Source organism: Falco punctatus (genome assembly GCF_963210335.1).
Source record: "Falco punctatus genome assembly, chromosome: 8".
NCBI lineage: Eukaryota > Metazoa > Chordata > Aves > Falconiformes > Falconidae > Falco > Falco punctatus.
Genome location: NC_137588.1, coordinates 13057273 through 13072543, shown reverse-complemented (window position 1 = coordinate 13072543; position 15271 = coordinate 13057273). Strand labels below are relative to the sequence as shown.

At 36.3% G+C, this 15271-nt stretch overlaps 1 protein-coding gene across 2 annotated transcripts in view; it reads right to left on the bottom strand.

Annotated features, from left to right (window-relative positions):
• ITGAV (integrin subunit alpha V) overlaps positions 1–15271 on the bottom strand; it is a 46940-nt gene that overhangs the window by 6114 nt on the left and 25555 nt on the right. For both annotated transcript variants that reach the window (XM_080398395.1, XM_080398396.1), the window contains exons 13-25: positions 14362–14553; positions 14208–14253; positions 13532–13633; positions 12709–12767; positions 11538–11692; positions 9853–9990; positions 9043–9110; positions 7685–7832; positions 6414–6506; positions 5297–5376; positions 3048–3128; positions 1887–1992; positions 815–973 (exon numbers count right to left, since the gene is read on the bottom strand). In XM_080398395.1, the coding sequence (XP_080254521.1) occupies positions 815–973; positions 1887–1992; positions 3048–3128; positions 5297–5376; positions 6414–6506; positions 7685–7832; positions 9043–9110; positions 9853–9990; positions 11538–11692; positions 12709–12767; positions 13532–13633; positions 14208–14253; positions 14362–14553 (1427 nt within the window). The remainder of the gene's footprint in view (positions 1–814; positions 974–1886; positions 1993–3047; positions 3129–5296; positions 5377–6413; positions 6507–7684; positions 7833–9042; positions 9111–9852; positions 9991–11537; positions 11693–12708; positions 12768–13531; positions 13634–14207; positions 14254–14361; positions 14554–15271) is intronic.

The window sequence follows — 15271 nt, the reverse complement described above, 5'->3', positions numbered from 1 at the left end:
TTACAAATGGTATAGCAAAAGCACAGGGAATTTTTATTTATATATTCACTAAAGTTGCTTTCTGTTTATTAAAGATACGAAAGTATTTTTTTTTTGTTTTGTACATTGTGTATCTTCCCTGAGTCTTTTTACACATTTGCTTAAGTTCTTCTAGAACTACTATACTGATTTTTACCACTTGTTCTAATTGTCTTAGAATTCAGCTCTCTGCTCTCAATCAAACTTGCTGATTTTTATCTGATGTTTCTTTGTCTAGTCCAACTTCGGAAAAAGGAGTTTCTTCTGCTCTGTGCTGTGCAAACTGCATGTTTTGCTGGCAGCGATAGCGTACTTCTAAGCCCCACTGAAACACCCCCATTGACCTCTGATGGCATTGGATCAGCACCTAGGCAAATAAGCTAGAAATTGAAAAAATAGTGCCATTTTCCTCCAAGAAATAAAGCCCCAACAATTTACATAACCAGCCCAGAAGCATCTGAAAAATTCTTGTTCACAACCACATTCAATATAATTACATTGCTTTGGACTTAGGACTCTTAGAGTACAGTCTTCAAGGGGAAAAAAAAAAAAAAAGAGACAAATTTATCTTTGGGATGATAAATCTGTTGTCTGCCTTTTATTTCAGCTGCTATATACTTTGACAAGTACTGTCAGACTTGTGCAGACAGCGCAGTCTTCTTCCTCAGCAACAGATGAAAACATAGCTCAGTGAACTCAGCGTTAGATATTCTCAGGGACTTGGGTATTTAGAGTGCATTTCCATAACAAGCAAACATACTTCATTCCACTCAAACAAAAGGAAAGTCCTGCTTACCTTGATTTTCAAGGGATTGATTTCCATATCAGAAGTGCAGTTCATGGGACCATCGATTTCATACTGAACAATATACAACAGCGTGTAGTTTTTATATTTGTAAGGCCACTGCAGAGTCATCATCACCTTGCTGAATGCACTTGGACCATTGTTTCTTAGCTAATTATGAAAATAAAGTCAACAGTTGTAAACAAAACCAATGCTGCCTTCTTTGTTAATCCACATGTAATTGTTATTTGATATTTCAGCCAAAAATGATACTGCTGCTATACCCACCCCCAACCACTTACAGCAATAGCATCAACAACTTCACCTAAAAACGGTAGCTAAACATCAGACTCCCGATAAGCAAGATTTAAAATTACTTCTGTAATTTGACAAAAATTACTTCGAAGAAAAGCTATATGGCATTTTGTCTTGAAGAAATGTTTACATTTTTTCTTGAAAAAAATGTGGAGTTTTTTGTAGTCTATTGCGTGAATCACAACCACTGTACATGTCTCAGCCAAGGGACTCTGAGCCAGACACATAACAGCCGTAAGTTTTGTTAGATAAATGGTCTCTTAAGTTCTAGAACAGCTGTTAACTATTCTTATTCACACAGCACTCTCAGTAAGTTTTGTTTAATTAAACAGTCTAGATTAAAACTATGATCATTCCAAGGAAATTTTAAATACAAGTTTTCAAGGCAAAAGACTTTACAATAATGATTCAGAACAGTTGGAATACAAATGAGGATACTAAATAATTTACAGTCATGAGTCATTTTCTGAGTTCAAGTTACTTTAAATGTTTCATCTAGATTTCAAAGGGCTAGAAAATAAAATATGTGTAATGATGTAAAAAATCAGCCACTTCTATTTGGCCACTCTTGTCACACTAACTGCAGGCATTCCAACCCTTCCTCCAGATACCAATTACTGATCCAGCATTAAATAAATAAAACCTTTATTTCCATGGATGAACAAAATGAAGACAGAACTTATCAATTACTCCAGAGAAAAGCTACACCAAAAGATTAATTTTCATTTATCAGAGAACTGTGTAACTGAAGTTAGTAGTAATTGCATACCTCATAGATATGCTGAACTAGAGGCCCAATATCATCTTCTGTTTCTGGATTCTCCTTTGGCTGCCAATTTGCAATAGGAAGGAATATGTGATCAGGAGACGATACACTAAACAGTGGAGCAAACAAGTCATTATTATAAAGTAAGAAACAATGTCAATCTCCAGAACATCTCAAAAAAGTCAACACACTTAAAATACAATCCGCAATTTTTCATCCTTTGTATATAAAACCATAAAGAGCAGAGCCTGAGTGGCTTGTATGTTAAATGTTCAGTTTTCTTCTCTACATGAAAAGATGAACCCTGTATTCAGAAACATTTTTTTCCCTGTCCTAAACTTTGAATTCATCCTACAACATCTAGTAAACAAACCATTAACAGAACTAAGATATATACATGTCATCCAAAATATACAAACTGTGAAATACTTTGATGATGAGAAATATTGATGATGTAGAGACTTATCAGTACAGTCACAAAAATAATTCAGTGTGCACCAAAAACAGTGAAGCTAACAATAATGCTTTTCAGTTGTGCCACCCGCTCATCTCTCGGATATTAACAAAATTAGGTCACAATAATGAATGTAGTAGAAATTTAAAAAAAATATGACTTGGGAATCTGAGTTAACTAGCTGAGCAAAAGAATTGTATAGCTTTTAGGTATCACGTACAGATTTCTGGTAAGCAAAAGCAATGGACGTAATGGAGTTGTTATGGTATTAATGCTATGCTTAAGACTGAAAAAGATGAGGGCATTGCAAATTTATCTTCAACAGGATTTTCGAAACCTTTGGTTTTAGAAAAGGTTTAAGGTTTTTTTGGATGAAAACTGAGTCAGTTAGTGGCGGAAGAAAGTGACCTGGAGAAAGGTGTGCAACTGCAAAAAGGAGGGGTGAAATTTTTTTGTCTTCCAAAAAAACCTTCTAGTAACAGAGGCACAACATTCCTTTTTTGGAATTCCATTTGTAATTATTTAGAATTATTTCAGAACTGAAAGCCCAAAGGGTGGCTAGAGGGAACCATATTTTCTTTATAATTAAAAATTCCCTATGGCTTCCTGGAAACTTAGGCAGACCGGAAAGAAAGTTCATTGAATATAAAGAAGCAAACGTGCAAAGCTCATTTGAGAAAGATGCTTATTAAAAAAGTATCAATGCTTACCCTCTAATTTCAACAGCTGCTAAAATTGCAAGGTCGGCCTGATAGAATGCTACCGGACTTAGATTGTCATACAGGTTGGAGCTGCAGAGAAATCAGAACTTAATGTCTTACATGAAATAAGCTAAGTATTCAAAAAAAACCTTGAAAAAGTAATCTGTAACAACATGACTCCTGAGCCATTGTAGGAAAATACAATTGCTAAAGACTAAGGAGCGGATTCCAGCAAGTTCTCACTTAAATGCATGACAGTCCCACCCTCAGCACAGTGTGGATGTCCCTTAGCTGGGAGAAGTCCATAAAGGACACAAAGTAATGCTGGCTCTGTTACTTAGCTGCCACGTTTAAGAAAATTCAAATGCCAGGGCTGTGGGATAACATCAACTATATGGCTAGCAGGGCCTTAAGTTCCACTTCAGGACATCTGTTTTGCTCAGGGAATTCTTGGCTTCAAACTAGGCCCTGGGCAGACAAGTACATTAGGGCTATTTTTGCCTACTGCTCTACAGAGTGTTTAAACCATTCAGTGAATACAGTTGACATCAGATTCCTGCACTCCAGATACACTAAGATATGACAGATATTAAGGCACATAGAGTCAGTCATACGTAAAATTTCTTCAGACTTTCTTTGTAAGCAGAGAAGAAGAAATACAGAGAATACTCCTATTCCCCTCAAAGTGCAGCTGGGAACAGAATCCTGATCTCCTTAGACACATGTGATTATTCTGTCTACTTAACTAAACAATTTCCTTTAGAAAGATCTTCCTAAATCCACTAATTGTTCTTCAAAACTGGTGTAATAAAAAAACACACGCAACAGTGTTTTCTTCCCAACCTGTAAATACCTCATTCTTTCAGAGACCACAGTCGTCGTTCTAGGAAATGGGCCAGCTTCGGAAATCTAGCTTTGTGAGTTTAAGACAACTAATATGATCTTTAAAACCTCTTCACGATAATACCTTGATAAAGCCTGTCACTATGAACTGTGATTGCCATATTTGCCTGCATCACTGTTCTTGCACTCAGAAGTCACGTAAGGAAATTCCTTCCATAAAATGTGTAAAATGTTACAGGAACTTCCCTTCTCTTCCATCACGACTTAAGTAACCTCACTAACTTTTTTCTCCCTGTGAAAGGTAGTTTGTGACCACTGTTAGCCCAAGGAAGGCAACTGACAAAAAATATTTTCTGCAAAGAACTGGAGCCATATGCCACTGGCACAGCTTACTAGCTGATGAAGAGGGAAAAAATATTGAACAGACAGCAATGTGAGATCAAAGAGATATTTAATGCTGCCAAGGCCTTTGATCAGTATGGCAAACCACTGGAACACTAAAACAGAATGGCAGGTTTAAACTTATTTAACTCTTGTAGATGAAAAATGTGTATGTGGATGAGAATAATTATTCATTACATTTAAAAAAATGAAGCCTTTAAATGGAAAAAACACCACCCTTTTGGTTCACCATGAGGGAAAAAAACGCAGCTGCATTTGCACTGTCCATTAAGCTGCATAAAAGTGTATTGAGTAAAGATATTCCTATTGATCACATCTCTAAATCTTTAATATCATGTCCAGTAGGCATAAATATAGATTTATATACCATATTTATATGAAAGCGCTGGTGCTTATCTTAAAAAAAAAAAAAAGAGGAACGCTACTGCTTTGTTCCATTTAAATTTTCAGTCTCTCTTATGCTGGCTACTGTAAAACACTTAAAATGGCTCGCCGCCATGTTGCTTCTGTTTAGACCATGTCACGCATTGCCTTTTCTGAAAGACTTACACTGCTCGTCCTCAAAATACATGAAATCTGAAATTCTGGTTTTACATCAGAAAGATTTAAAACTGATGTTTGAACTCTGAAAACAGGGCTAGAAACCCAAAGACACAAGTCACTCTGTGACACTGCACAAGTGTCAGGAGACCACAATGGTATGAAGGTACAAAAATACGAAGTTTTACTTAAAACACTGTAAACGGTTTTGTTCCTCATTATTAGTATTTCACATGTGCTACGGTCCGTCTAAAAGCTGTAAGCAAAAGTGACTGCATTCACACAGAAAACTCTTGTTTTCTTACATTTTTCCCCTCTATTTTAGAACATATTTCATTAAAAAGATGCATTTATTTTTTAAACAATTACGAGGCAAAGACCAGAGATTTAGTCCAGAGTGAAAATAACTGCTTAGTTCACAGTTTTCTTAGTGTTTTCTACCAGGTGAGATACATACTCATAGATTTCCATACCTTCGGATTTGCAAGGCAAACTTCACAGAGGTATCCATTTCAGACTGCTGGTGCACACTGAACCGCAGACCAGCTAATAGCTTTAGAAAAAAATCACTGTGGTTCAGTGGAAGTGCAATAAAATACATGAGAACAGCTTCTTAATACTGTTATACTACAACAAAATTGCTTGTGGTCATAAAAGAACACACACAGACAAATGGAAAATAAAACTTATCCAGTTCATCAAGACTAGAAATGTACTGTGCTCTCTGTAGATTTCAGCTGATGCATCAATGCCACAGAACAAAAATGTAAGGTTTACATCATGGTCACCCCTCTTGCTTCAGCCATTTTTACACGTAACTGAGGCTCCTTCTGTGTTGCAAAATGTATTGTAGTCTAAAGAACAGGACACACTTTAATGATTCTAAATTCAGTTCCCAAGATTTGTTTTAAGTCAGTGCATGACAGTTGCTTCAACTTCTGCACTGTTCAGCTTGATATTCTTTGAAAGACTGGAAATTGCATTTATTCACCTATACAAAATGTGTCTTGGAAGAAAAGCACCATCAAAGTGTTGATAACTGTGACTGATTTTCACTGTATTTCCTCAGAAAATAAGACTTATTATGCCATATCATCATAGTATCTGCCAGGTCCTACTAATAATTTTTTACTTCTTCCAATTTCAGCTACATTTGGTGGAAGCGCAGAGGTCCCAACTAGACAAAACTCTCTCAAACTTGGCAAAGTAAGACAGAAGAGAGAAGCACTATTAGGTTTCCACTAAGAGAAAGGTGTGTTAGGACCTAGCTCTTCATTATATACTAAGAAATACTTACCAGATAACTCTAAAGACAAACTCATGAGGGATCAAAGTTCATTAATTCTACTGTTTCATGAGATACTTTTGAGTTGCATCATAAAACTCAAAAACACTCCTGTCAGCCTGCAATTTCACTGGAAAGTTGAAACCATTACCACTGAACTAACCAAACGTGGGCAGCTAAACATGAGCTAGATCTAATCTTAAATTCCTGTGAGTAAACATCTTGCCCAAACAGTACTGTGATTAAGAAAAATGCCAGCTGTACTCTTCTATGAGCTATCAGATATCTGTCAGTCCAAACCTTACCTTAGTTCCTGCTTTCATGGGATTTCCCAGGTCACAAACTACCATGCGAGTTTGATTCTCTGTTTTAAATGCACAGGACAGTCTTGCTAAAGCCTGCAATAAACCACAAAGACATATTATAGAATGTCATTCTTTACATCTGGACACCCAGATGAACGTCTGGAGACAAGTTCTAGAATTGCTGCATTAATTTGAATATAATTTCTTAGTCCTAACACAGTCGAGTACTAAAATTAAATTAAACCTTAGTATGAAAGCCTCCATGGAGACAAATATTTTTGATACAAGATAGATGCTCTTTCCAAGGTTATAAAAAGAAAAATTCAATACTCGCATTGGGTAGCACTGATGATTTTTGTAACATTAAGCATTTATCCACATGATTCTTTAAAACTATGTGAAGAAACTTTGTCAATCTGGCAAACTCTCCATAGGGAAATGAAGATCGGAAGGCAAAATAACATGAACACTTACTAGCTTACTCAAAGAGGTCTTAAGAGGAGCTATAAGATTTTGAATAAAGCCACATCACAAAGCTCTAGAATAGCAGAGGCAAACTGGAGAACCGAACCAAGGCATGGTCCAACATATGTGAAGGATGTGGTATCAAAGTTGGAATTCTTTGATATAGGGTAAAAATAGTCTTCCCCTTAATATTCTGCAACTTTACAGATACACCGATTGATCATAGATTCTATCAAATAAAAACAAGGATGAAGAAAAACTGAAAGTATATTATTTATATATAGCTATAATGGGCTAAAATAAAATTTGGACTATACCCACATATCTCCAAAGAAACAGAAGTTATACAGACATTTTAGAATACAAGGGAAAGTCAGGAAATTAAAGTAACAGTCTGTATACTCAGGATGACTGACACCTACATACTTAGGTGGAAGAGAATAGCAATACTCAACATCACTTCTTGCTTCACAGGTGCCCAGCTCTTTATCTAGCACATCATACGCTAAGTCCACATTTAAATAAATCAACAAGGGCACTGTTCAAATGAAGACTTGTAGCAGATAAACTCTTTGTGTCAAAGTCCATCACACAGATGATTCTCCTTTGTTGCTAGCGCTAGGATATTAAACTGGAACCGTCCAGCTGGGTGTCGTATTGCCTTGGGGCTTAGAAGAACCTTATCACTTTTTCAGTGCTTTAAGACTGAAGCACAAAACCCACCACTGACAGACCCTCTTCCACACACTTCCACAGCAACACCTGAAATATGACTATGTAAAGAAGAAAGAGAGTTGGAATTTTACCTCATTGTTACGAACAACACCAATGAAATCTGCTTGGGGTGGGACAATGACAAAGAGTTCTGCTTCATAGGCTCCTTCCCCTTGATTCTCAGCACTGACAATTAGTGTCAAGGGATTGTCATCACCAATATAGATCTGCTTCTGATCACTACAAAAAAACAAGTGTAAAAATGAGCTCTGCATTCAGCTTTTCAAGTGTATGGAACTGGTTGAACTTAGAGAAACGAGACATTCTGAGATTACACAAAGACACTGGAGAAATCTAGAGGCAATACTTATGCTCCAGGAGTATCAGGAGAGTTCTACACTAAATTTAAAAAAAAACCCACTTGTCTATAATCACAAAAATGGAGTAAATACTACATGCTGTTTTGTAAGAATCTTTTTTTATAACATATACAATAAACCACAAAACCACCGACACCTTTTTTATCCAAGAACAACCTGTGAACAGCTAAACCACCATGTACATTTTGAATTACATGCTTGCTTAGGAGAGGTAAACGCAAGCATACATTTATAACAAAAACTGATGGAAGGCTCAACTACAGAATACAGCTGAGACCTCTGTAATACATTTGTTCCAGACACAAAAAGAGTATCTTTCCAAGCACTTATTTTCATTTCACCAACTACAAGGAAACCTAACTGTACCTGCACCGATTTAAAATGTTTGTGAAGCATATGCATTAATTAGTATGTTTGTGAACTGTACTACCTACATACACATGCATATGCTATAGCTCTGCACTAAGGACATGAAAATAACCAGATGACGTTTATAAGTATAGATAATACATTAAGAATGGCTTTTGGGCATACAAAGCACAAAAAGCCCAAACTCATGAAAGATTTTTGAGTTACAACTTGCTTCCTTTCTTCAGGTTTAATAAAAGGTATTTCCAATACCAACAGGGTATTTTTCATACATGTGACAACAGAGCCCTAGTCCACCCCTAGTCCACCCCTAGCTGGATAAAATCAGGCCTGTTCACATCTTCATGTGTCTGTCTAGTGTCAAATAACAGAACAGTGGTACAATTGCAGCTAACACCAGTTTTATGCCTGCTATGTTTGCACAGCTTTGCAAATATACAAATAAATACTGTGTACTTATAGTGGGGGTCAGGGTGGGGATGGTGGTGTGTGCTCTCCCTGTATTACGTACTAAAGACATTAGGTTACAAAGCAGAAAATGGGTTTTCTTTAAAACAAATAAGCATAAGTTTAGATTGTATACATTCAGGAGTCCCATTCATTTCAAAACACCCTTTTATTAAAAGTATTACAAGCTCTTGAAGTTTAGAATTCAAGTAGAGAAGTTAATCGCCCCTGTAGTATTTTTCTCATGTATTTACCTTTCTACTGAAACCTCCAGCTTTGGTTTGCAGACATTATCATCACCACAATCCAGCAGAATATGTGCCTATGCAAAAATCAAATGCATATTGTTGTAATAATTCCTCCATCTTTTCTAACATACATTTCAATAATACTGTTTCACCACCAAAATTTTTTTCCTAAATAGCTGGTTATGAGACACCTTCATCTCATTAATCTCACAGAACAACTCAGTTTTTATCTAGGCAGGGGGTGTGGTGGTGGTGGTTTACTGTGCCTCATCGTGCCACACTGCAATTCTAGGACTCATGTCTACATATCTTAATCCTCTTTCAATACTTTGAATAATCTGTTCACCTCGAGTTGCATCTCTACGACCCTCTTTACAAACAAGAGTGAAAATATGTATAAAGGGCAGAAATAGGAAAAACTGGTTTTATTACCTTAAGAGAACTATAGGGATAAACATAATATACATAGAACAGCATACTATGAGCAATGGATGAAACCCTCCAATTCTTCAAATTAACACTTTCAACACTACAATAATTGCTTTTCTCCAGAAAACTGGTAATTAGCATGCACGAAAAGGAAGTCCAGTACCAAAGAATAGTGTGTCAAAAAAGAACTTTGACAGAAGAAAAAAAAGAGAAGACAAACATAAAATAACCATCAATTTTTCCATAATTCAAAGACTAAAGCCTAGATGTCTATTTTGGTATCTTAATTTTTTCAGAAGTCCTAACACAAACATAAGTATTGAATAAGTACTGAAAGCTGAAAATATGTTGTAGGTTCTCTCATTGCAGATTGTGTAAGAAGTGTACCTGTCTGCTCATATTTGCAGGAGTGAACTGGTTGAGGATAGGGTGCAATCCTGTTGCATCTGCAGCTGTTCTGTAATCCAGACGATATTCCATAAAAATAGTAATGGGAGTTAGTTTGTCTCTAAATTCAGATTCATCCTGAGGAAACCACAGATTTGATTACAATTAAAACATGCAAAGAAAACAACTACAATAAAAATATCCTTCAAAAGTCTCAATAGGCAACAAGCAGTCATCCCAAGAGCAATCCGAGCAGTATTTTTATTTATTGTTCATGTTGTAGAAGGAATGAGAAAGCCAAAACAACATTAAAACATCTGAGTTCTTTTCAAACTAGAAAATCTCGTCAGAAAACCTGCAGTGTAAATTTGAAGAAGAGCAATTTTAGTAGTAACCTGTTTTACAAATGGAAAACTATAACAGTGAAGAGCTTAAAGGGCTATACAATTCTGCTTTTTCTTGTCAGACAAAATTCAGTATGCTTCTAAGATATTAATAGATATTAATCTCTGGACTTGTGGTTTTTTCCTTCCTAAAATTATTAAGTTGAACTTGGAGTTACTGACTTTCCTATTGTTAATTTCGAATCACTCTGTTTATCAAATGTCAATCCTGCCTTCCAGAGTACTTACAAACCATCTCCCAGCTTTGTATTAGCCATAATTTTATCTGTGTAATTCGTTACTATTAAGTAGTTAGCCACCGATTTTATCAGTGTAAACTCCGCTTCATTATTCTCAGAAATTAGAATAATGAAAATTACTGACTCTACAACAGCTCATTGCAGGGTCCTACTTCAGAAGCTATTTTCTATGGCCAGAAATCTATTGCTAACTTACAGTTTTCAACTGGCTTTGCATCCAGTTTCATATAGGTCACGTGTCATTACTGTCATTGGTGGAGAAGTGTTAAAGCTTTACTAACACTGGGATCTGGGCTATTTCCATATATATCCCACTCAGAAGGCCAAAGAAAAGTATTACTTACCCTCCATGAATCCTTAATGATTACTAGTATTCTTACTGTTTGGTTTGGTTTTTTTTTTTCTGGAGAGGGGAGTAAGTATTGTTGATGTTTGATCTGTAAGTCCTCAGAGATAAATCTGAGCTGCATCTAACTTACACAGCTGTATTTTCACATATCTTTCCTTATTTCAGCCAGTGTTTGTTCTACTGGGTTACACTTTTTAATTGTGTTAGCATCTGTCCGCATTTGTGGGGACTCAACCAAAAAGACTGAAAAAAAGCAAACTTAGTATTTCAGCCTTCTCTGTCGCCTCTGTTATTTGCTCATCTTTGCTTTTTAGCTGCAGATGCGTATTTTCCTTTATTCTTTTCCCTCCAAAGTAGAAGCATAACTTCTGCTTACTAACTTTCAATATTCCTTGGAAATTATAACTAATTTTCTGCCTAGATGACTTGTCCAAGAAGTCCATAGCAAAGTTCACAATTGAATTTCTAACCCATTTAGTGACCAGGACCTTAGTCACCATACTATCCATCATTCATCCTCTGACAGCAGTGACAGCCCAGGACAGAAACACGGCTTAAATAATTCTAAGTCTATCCATTGGGCATGAAATTCTTCTAGCATTTCTTTTTCCTATTTTTTTTTAAACACTTAACATGTGGAACTTGTAATAGACAAGCAAAAATTATTTGCCTAAAATGTAAATGGCTACTTACCCTCAAAAAGGCATCAAGTTCTTCACAATTCATTTTGCCTCCTTTTGTAATAGTCATATTCTTAGAGTGGCTAGGCTGTTTGCTGTGGAGAAAGAGAGCTCTCCTTATAGCTCCCTTCTGCTTAAGTTTATCCAACAGCAGCTCCACTTGGAAATCTGTCCAATCCAAAGCATTTAGGTTAGGGATATTTCATTCAATTAAACACAGTGCAGATTCCCATGAGAAATGGAGCTGAGTGCTGGTTTCAGCTACAAGGAAAACCTAGTGCTTGGAACTTTCAAAACTTCAAGTTCTTTCAGTATAAAATCTGTTACTGCATTAGTTCTCAAAGTAGTAACTAACAAGCATTGTTGTTTTCCTAAATTGGACTCTTTTTTCCTTAAAAAATGGAAACATAGAAGAGCACCAGTACATTTGTAATTGCTATAGAATTGGAGGAATAAAGGTTAAATTATTTCCTCCAGATAATTTTAAAGCAATCTTGCACATAACACTTATTTAACTGTACTGCTAATCTAATTACTTCAAATATTTGATATAGATAATGACATTTAAGTAACAGCTATTCATATGAGTCTTCCCAGATCATACCACCTCTATAAATGCCATACAAAAAATAAGGATAAGCTTTTATAAACAGTGGACAAAGCCTGACTGTAGCAGGCTGCCCGCCATGTTACAAAACCTCTTAGAGACAACTTAAAAAACTGTTTAGAACAATCTTTTCCTGATTCTTATCCAGAAAATCTGATGAAAAAAATCAGTGCTATCAATCAGAAGGTCATGATTTCAAAAATAATGTGAGAAATCCGTTGTGGCTTGTCTGTATTTTTCAGGCCTAACAATGCACATGCTTGAGTATTCTAAAACTCCCCTCAACAAGAGTTGATCTCATTTCAGTAAAATACAAAGGACTTTCCAAGACTAGTTCCACCAAGTGGTTAAACAGATGCTTAAAGTGCCAAGTATGCTCAAATCCCACTGACTTCAACACAACGTCAGCAAAAAAGTGGCTGAAGACGGTCACATAGATGTATATGGTTACTGAACCGGTAGGACTGTGCTGTAAAGGACAGCCAACTGTTTCAATAATGAAAAAGAACAAAAACCCATGCTCAGGTCTGCACACAATATAAAGAGACTTTAAAGTTTTAAAACTAGCAGAACTTACTTAGCGAATTAGGGAGCTTTCCTTTGCCATCAGCTTTTAAGCAGAACTTTACTTTGAAGCTGTTTTGGGGGAAAAAAAAATATTAATTTTGCACACTTTTTCTCTCATTTTCCTCTAAATTTTTTTACTGTTTTTCTCAGTTCAAAGGTATTCTCTTTTGAGACTCTAGCTCACTCCCAAAAGCTATTTTCTACTGGCTGGAGAAAAAATATAACCTATTAATAAATAGACAGCAATGCAAGAAATGCAAAGTTTTGGAGTCTTGACTTATGTAGAAATAGTCACCTGTGAAGCTGAGTGTTTATTCCAGAAATCAAATGTGGCTCATTTATTTTTAAAGCTAGAAGGAACTGGCATACTGCGTTGAAAAGGAAGTTAGCACTAGAAAGGAAAATTGGCTTTGCACAATAGTCCGGGAACAAGAACCAAAACCAGTTTGCAGAGCAGATCATTTCCCAAGTGGTTTCCATAAGCTCACGTAAAAAAGTAAGTTAATGGGTAAAAACACTGCAAAAGCTGTGTGATCCACTACCATCTTGGGAAGATCTTTCTCTCCTCAACACAGACAGCTGGCAGTCTCTGCAGGTAGGGTGTAACTTAGGAGTCAGTCTAGCATCTGTTGAAGACAATGTGGGTCCTCCCAGTGTTGTCAGAGAGTTCTTATTTTGCATTGTCTGTTCTTTCAGAAAAATCTGTTTGATTGCCTTTTTTTAATTAGCTGACTAGACTTCCTGAATCCTTTCAGAATTGAAAGCTTATGAAAACAAAAACAAAAAAGTCCCCCCTCCTCTACCACAAAGGAAAACAAAGATACCCCGCTTACCAAGAAACTTTTACATCTGACAATGAACAGGCTTTGTTTTCTGGGTTTAGAATGGTTGGATTAACTTCCAGGGCAGCATTTACTCTAATAACGGGTCTAGCCCTGCAAAGAGAACATCCTCTTGAACAGTATTCCACACCATGTTAGACCATACCCTTCCCATCAGATTGTGAAATATACACGTACACACTTAAACAATATTCAGGGAAGCTGCAAGAATAACAATCATTGAGTAGACCAGGGAAAAGCAGGAAGCTTTTCCATGCCTGTTCATTACCATCAGAGTCAGAACATGGACAATTGTGTTAAGAAGTCCTATCTATTTCTAGCACAGAGAAATAAGGTATTTTCCCAAACTGAGCAAGTTTGGATGAGAGCATCAGCATTGCAGTGTAATAGCTAGCAGCACCCTGTATGTGTCAGTATCTAAAAACCTGTCACTCAGAAAGCCTTGAAGACAGCTTACTTCCATTTTTTCTTAAGATTACTGAGAAAGATAAATAGCAGATGGCAGATGTAGATTTACTCGGTGAAAATAGCAGTATAACCTTGTTTTACCTCCAGCAGTTTGGAAGGTTGAGTGGCAGAATTTCAGTCTTCCCTGGTCCTGCTTGCTTTTGTAACTCAGGAATGCCACTGAACTCTTATTTATGTAAAAACATAGAGTGATACTTACCTATATAAAACAGCTGTGTCAACACCAAAGGCTCCAACAATCAAGTCTAGGAAGAAAGGAGAAATACTACATATTACAATTTTTTAAAATATGCTGTTAGTCAGAGGTGGGACTACTCTTAAATGATTCTGAAGTGACATTTAAAGCAAAGGACCTGGATATCCATTTTTGTCCACATCTGTGGCTCCTTTCAGCGAGTACCCAAAACTGGGTGGCATAGTGCGAGCAGCCCACTGCCCTTCAAGAATTTGAGATGGGACTGCATTCAAACCATTTGCTCTTCCATTGTAGATATAGACAAGTCCTCTCTTGTCCTCTCCACCATATGGTGCAGCAACTGCAATATCTGTAAACCGAAAGAACAATTGTCAATGTCTCCAGACGCAGACTAAAACATATTTGTGCTTACATCAATCAATCATTTCTGATATTACAGTTTCAATATGTGTCAGAAAGGAATAAATGCAACCAGCCTTTAAAATGCTCATCAACAACCTTTTTAAAAAAAAAAATAAAATAAAATTGTACGCTGCTTTTTCTAGAAAGTACAAATGTTTAACAAGTACATATATTATAGATTTTTGTATGGGGTTGAGGAGAGAGAGAAAGGAATAGTTCTGCAAATACTTCTGCACTGCAGTAACTGAGTTGCAGCCAAATCATATGGATCTGAGATGCTTTTTAGAGTATTACACACCCAGAATTAGTCACTGTTGGCGTCAAATCACAAACCTAAAGTGGGACTGTCTGACCATTTCATTAACACAATCATGATCCTCCAAAGGGTGTGACATTTTAATAATAATCTGGGAATTTTAAATCAGCCTAAAACAATAGTAGATATCAAATTCCAGTCTATCCCAATCATGGCTTGGCCATATGTTTTATGGAGAACTTTCAGTTACTGCAATTATGCTATCTCTTAAAACTTAATAAATTTGAGAGTACTCTTATCAATGACTAATAAACAGTAAGAAAAAAATGCTAATTGGACTATCTGTAAGGACAGCTTTAGAAGTGTACATATGATCTAAATTCAACATTTCTGTGGCTGGTTCAAATAC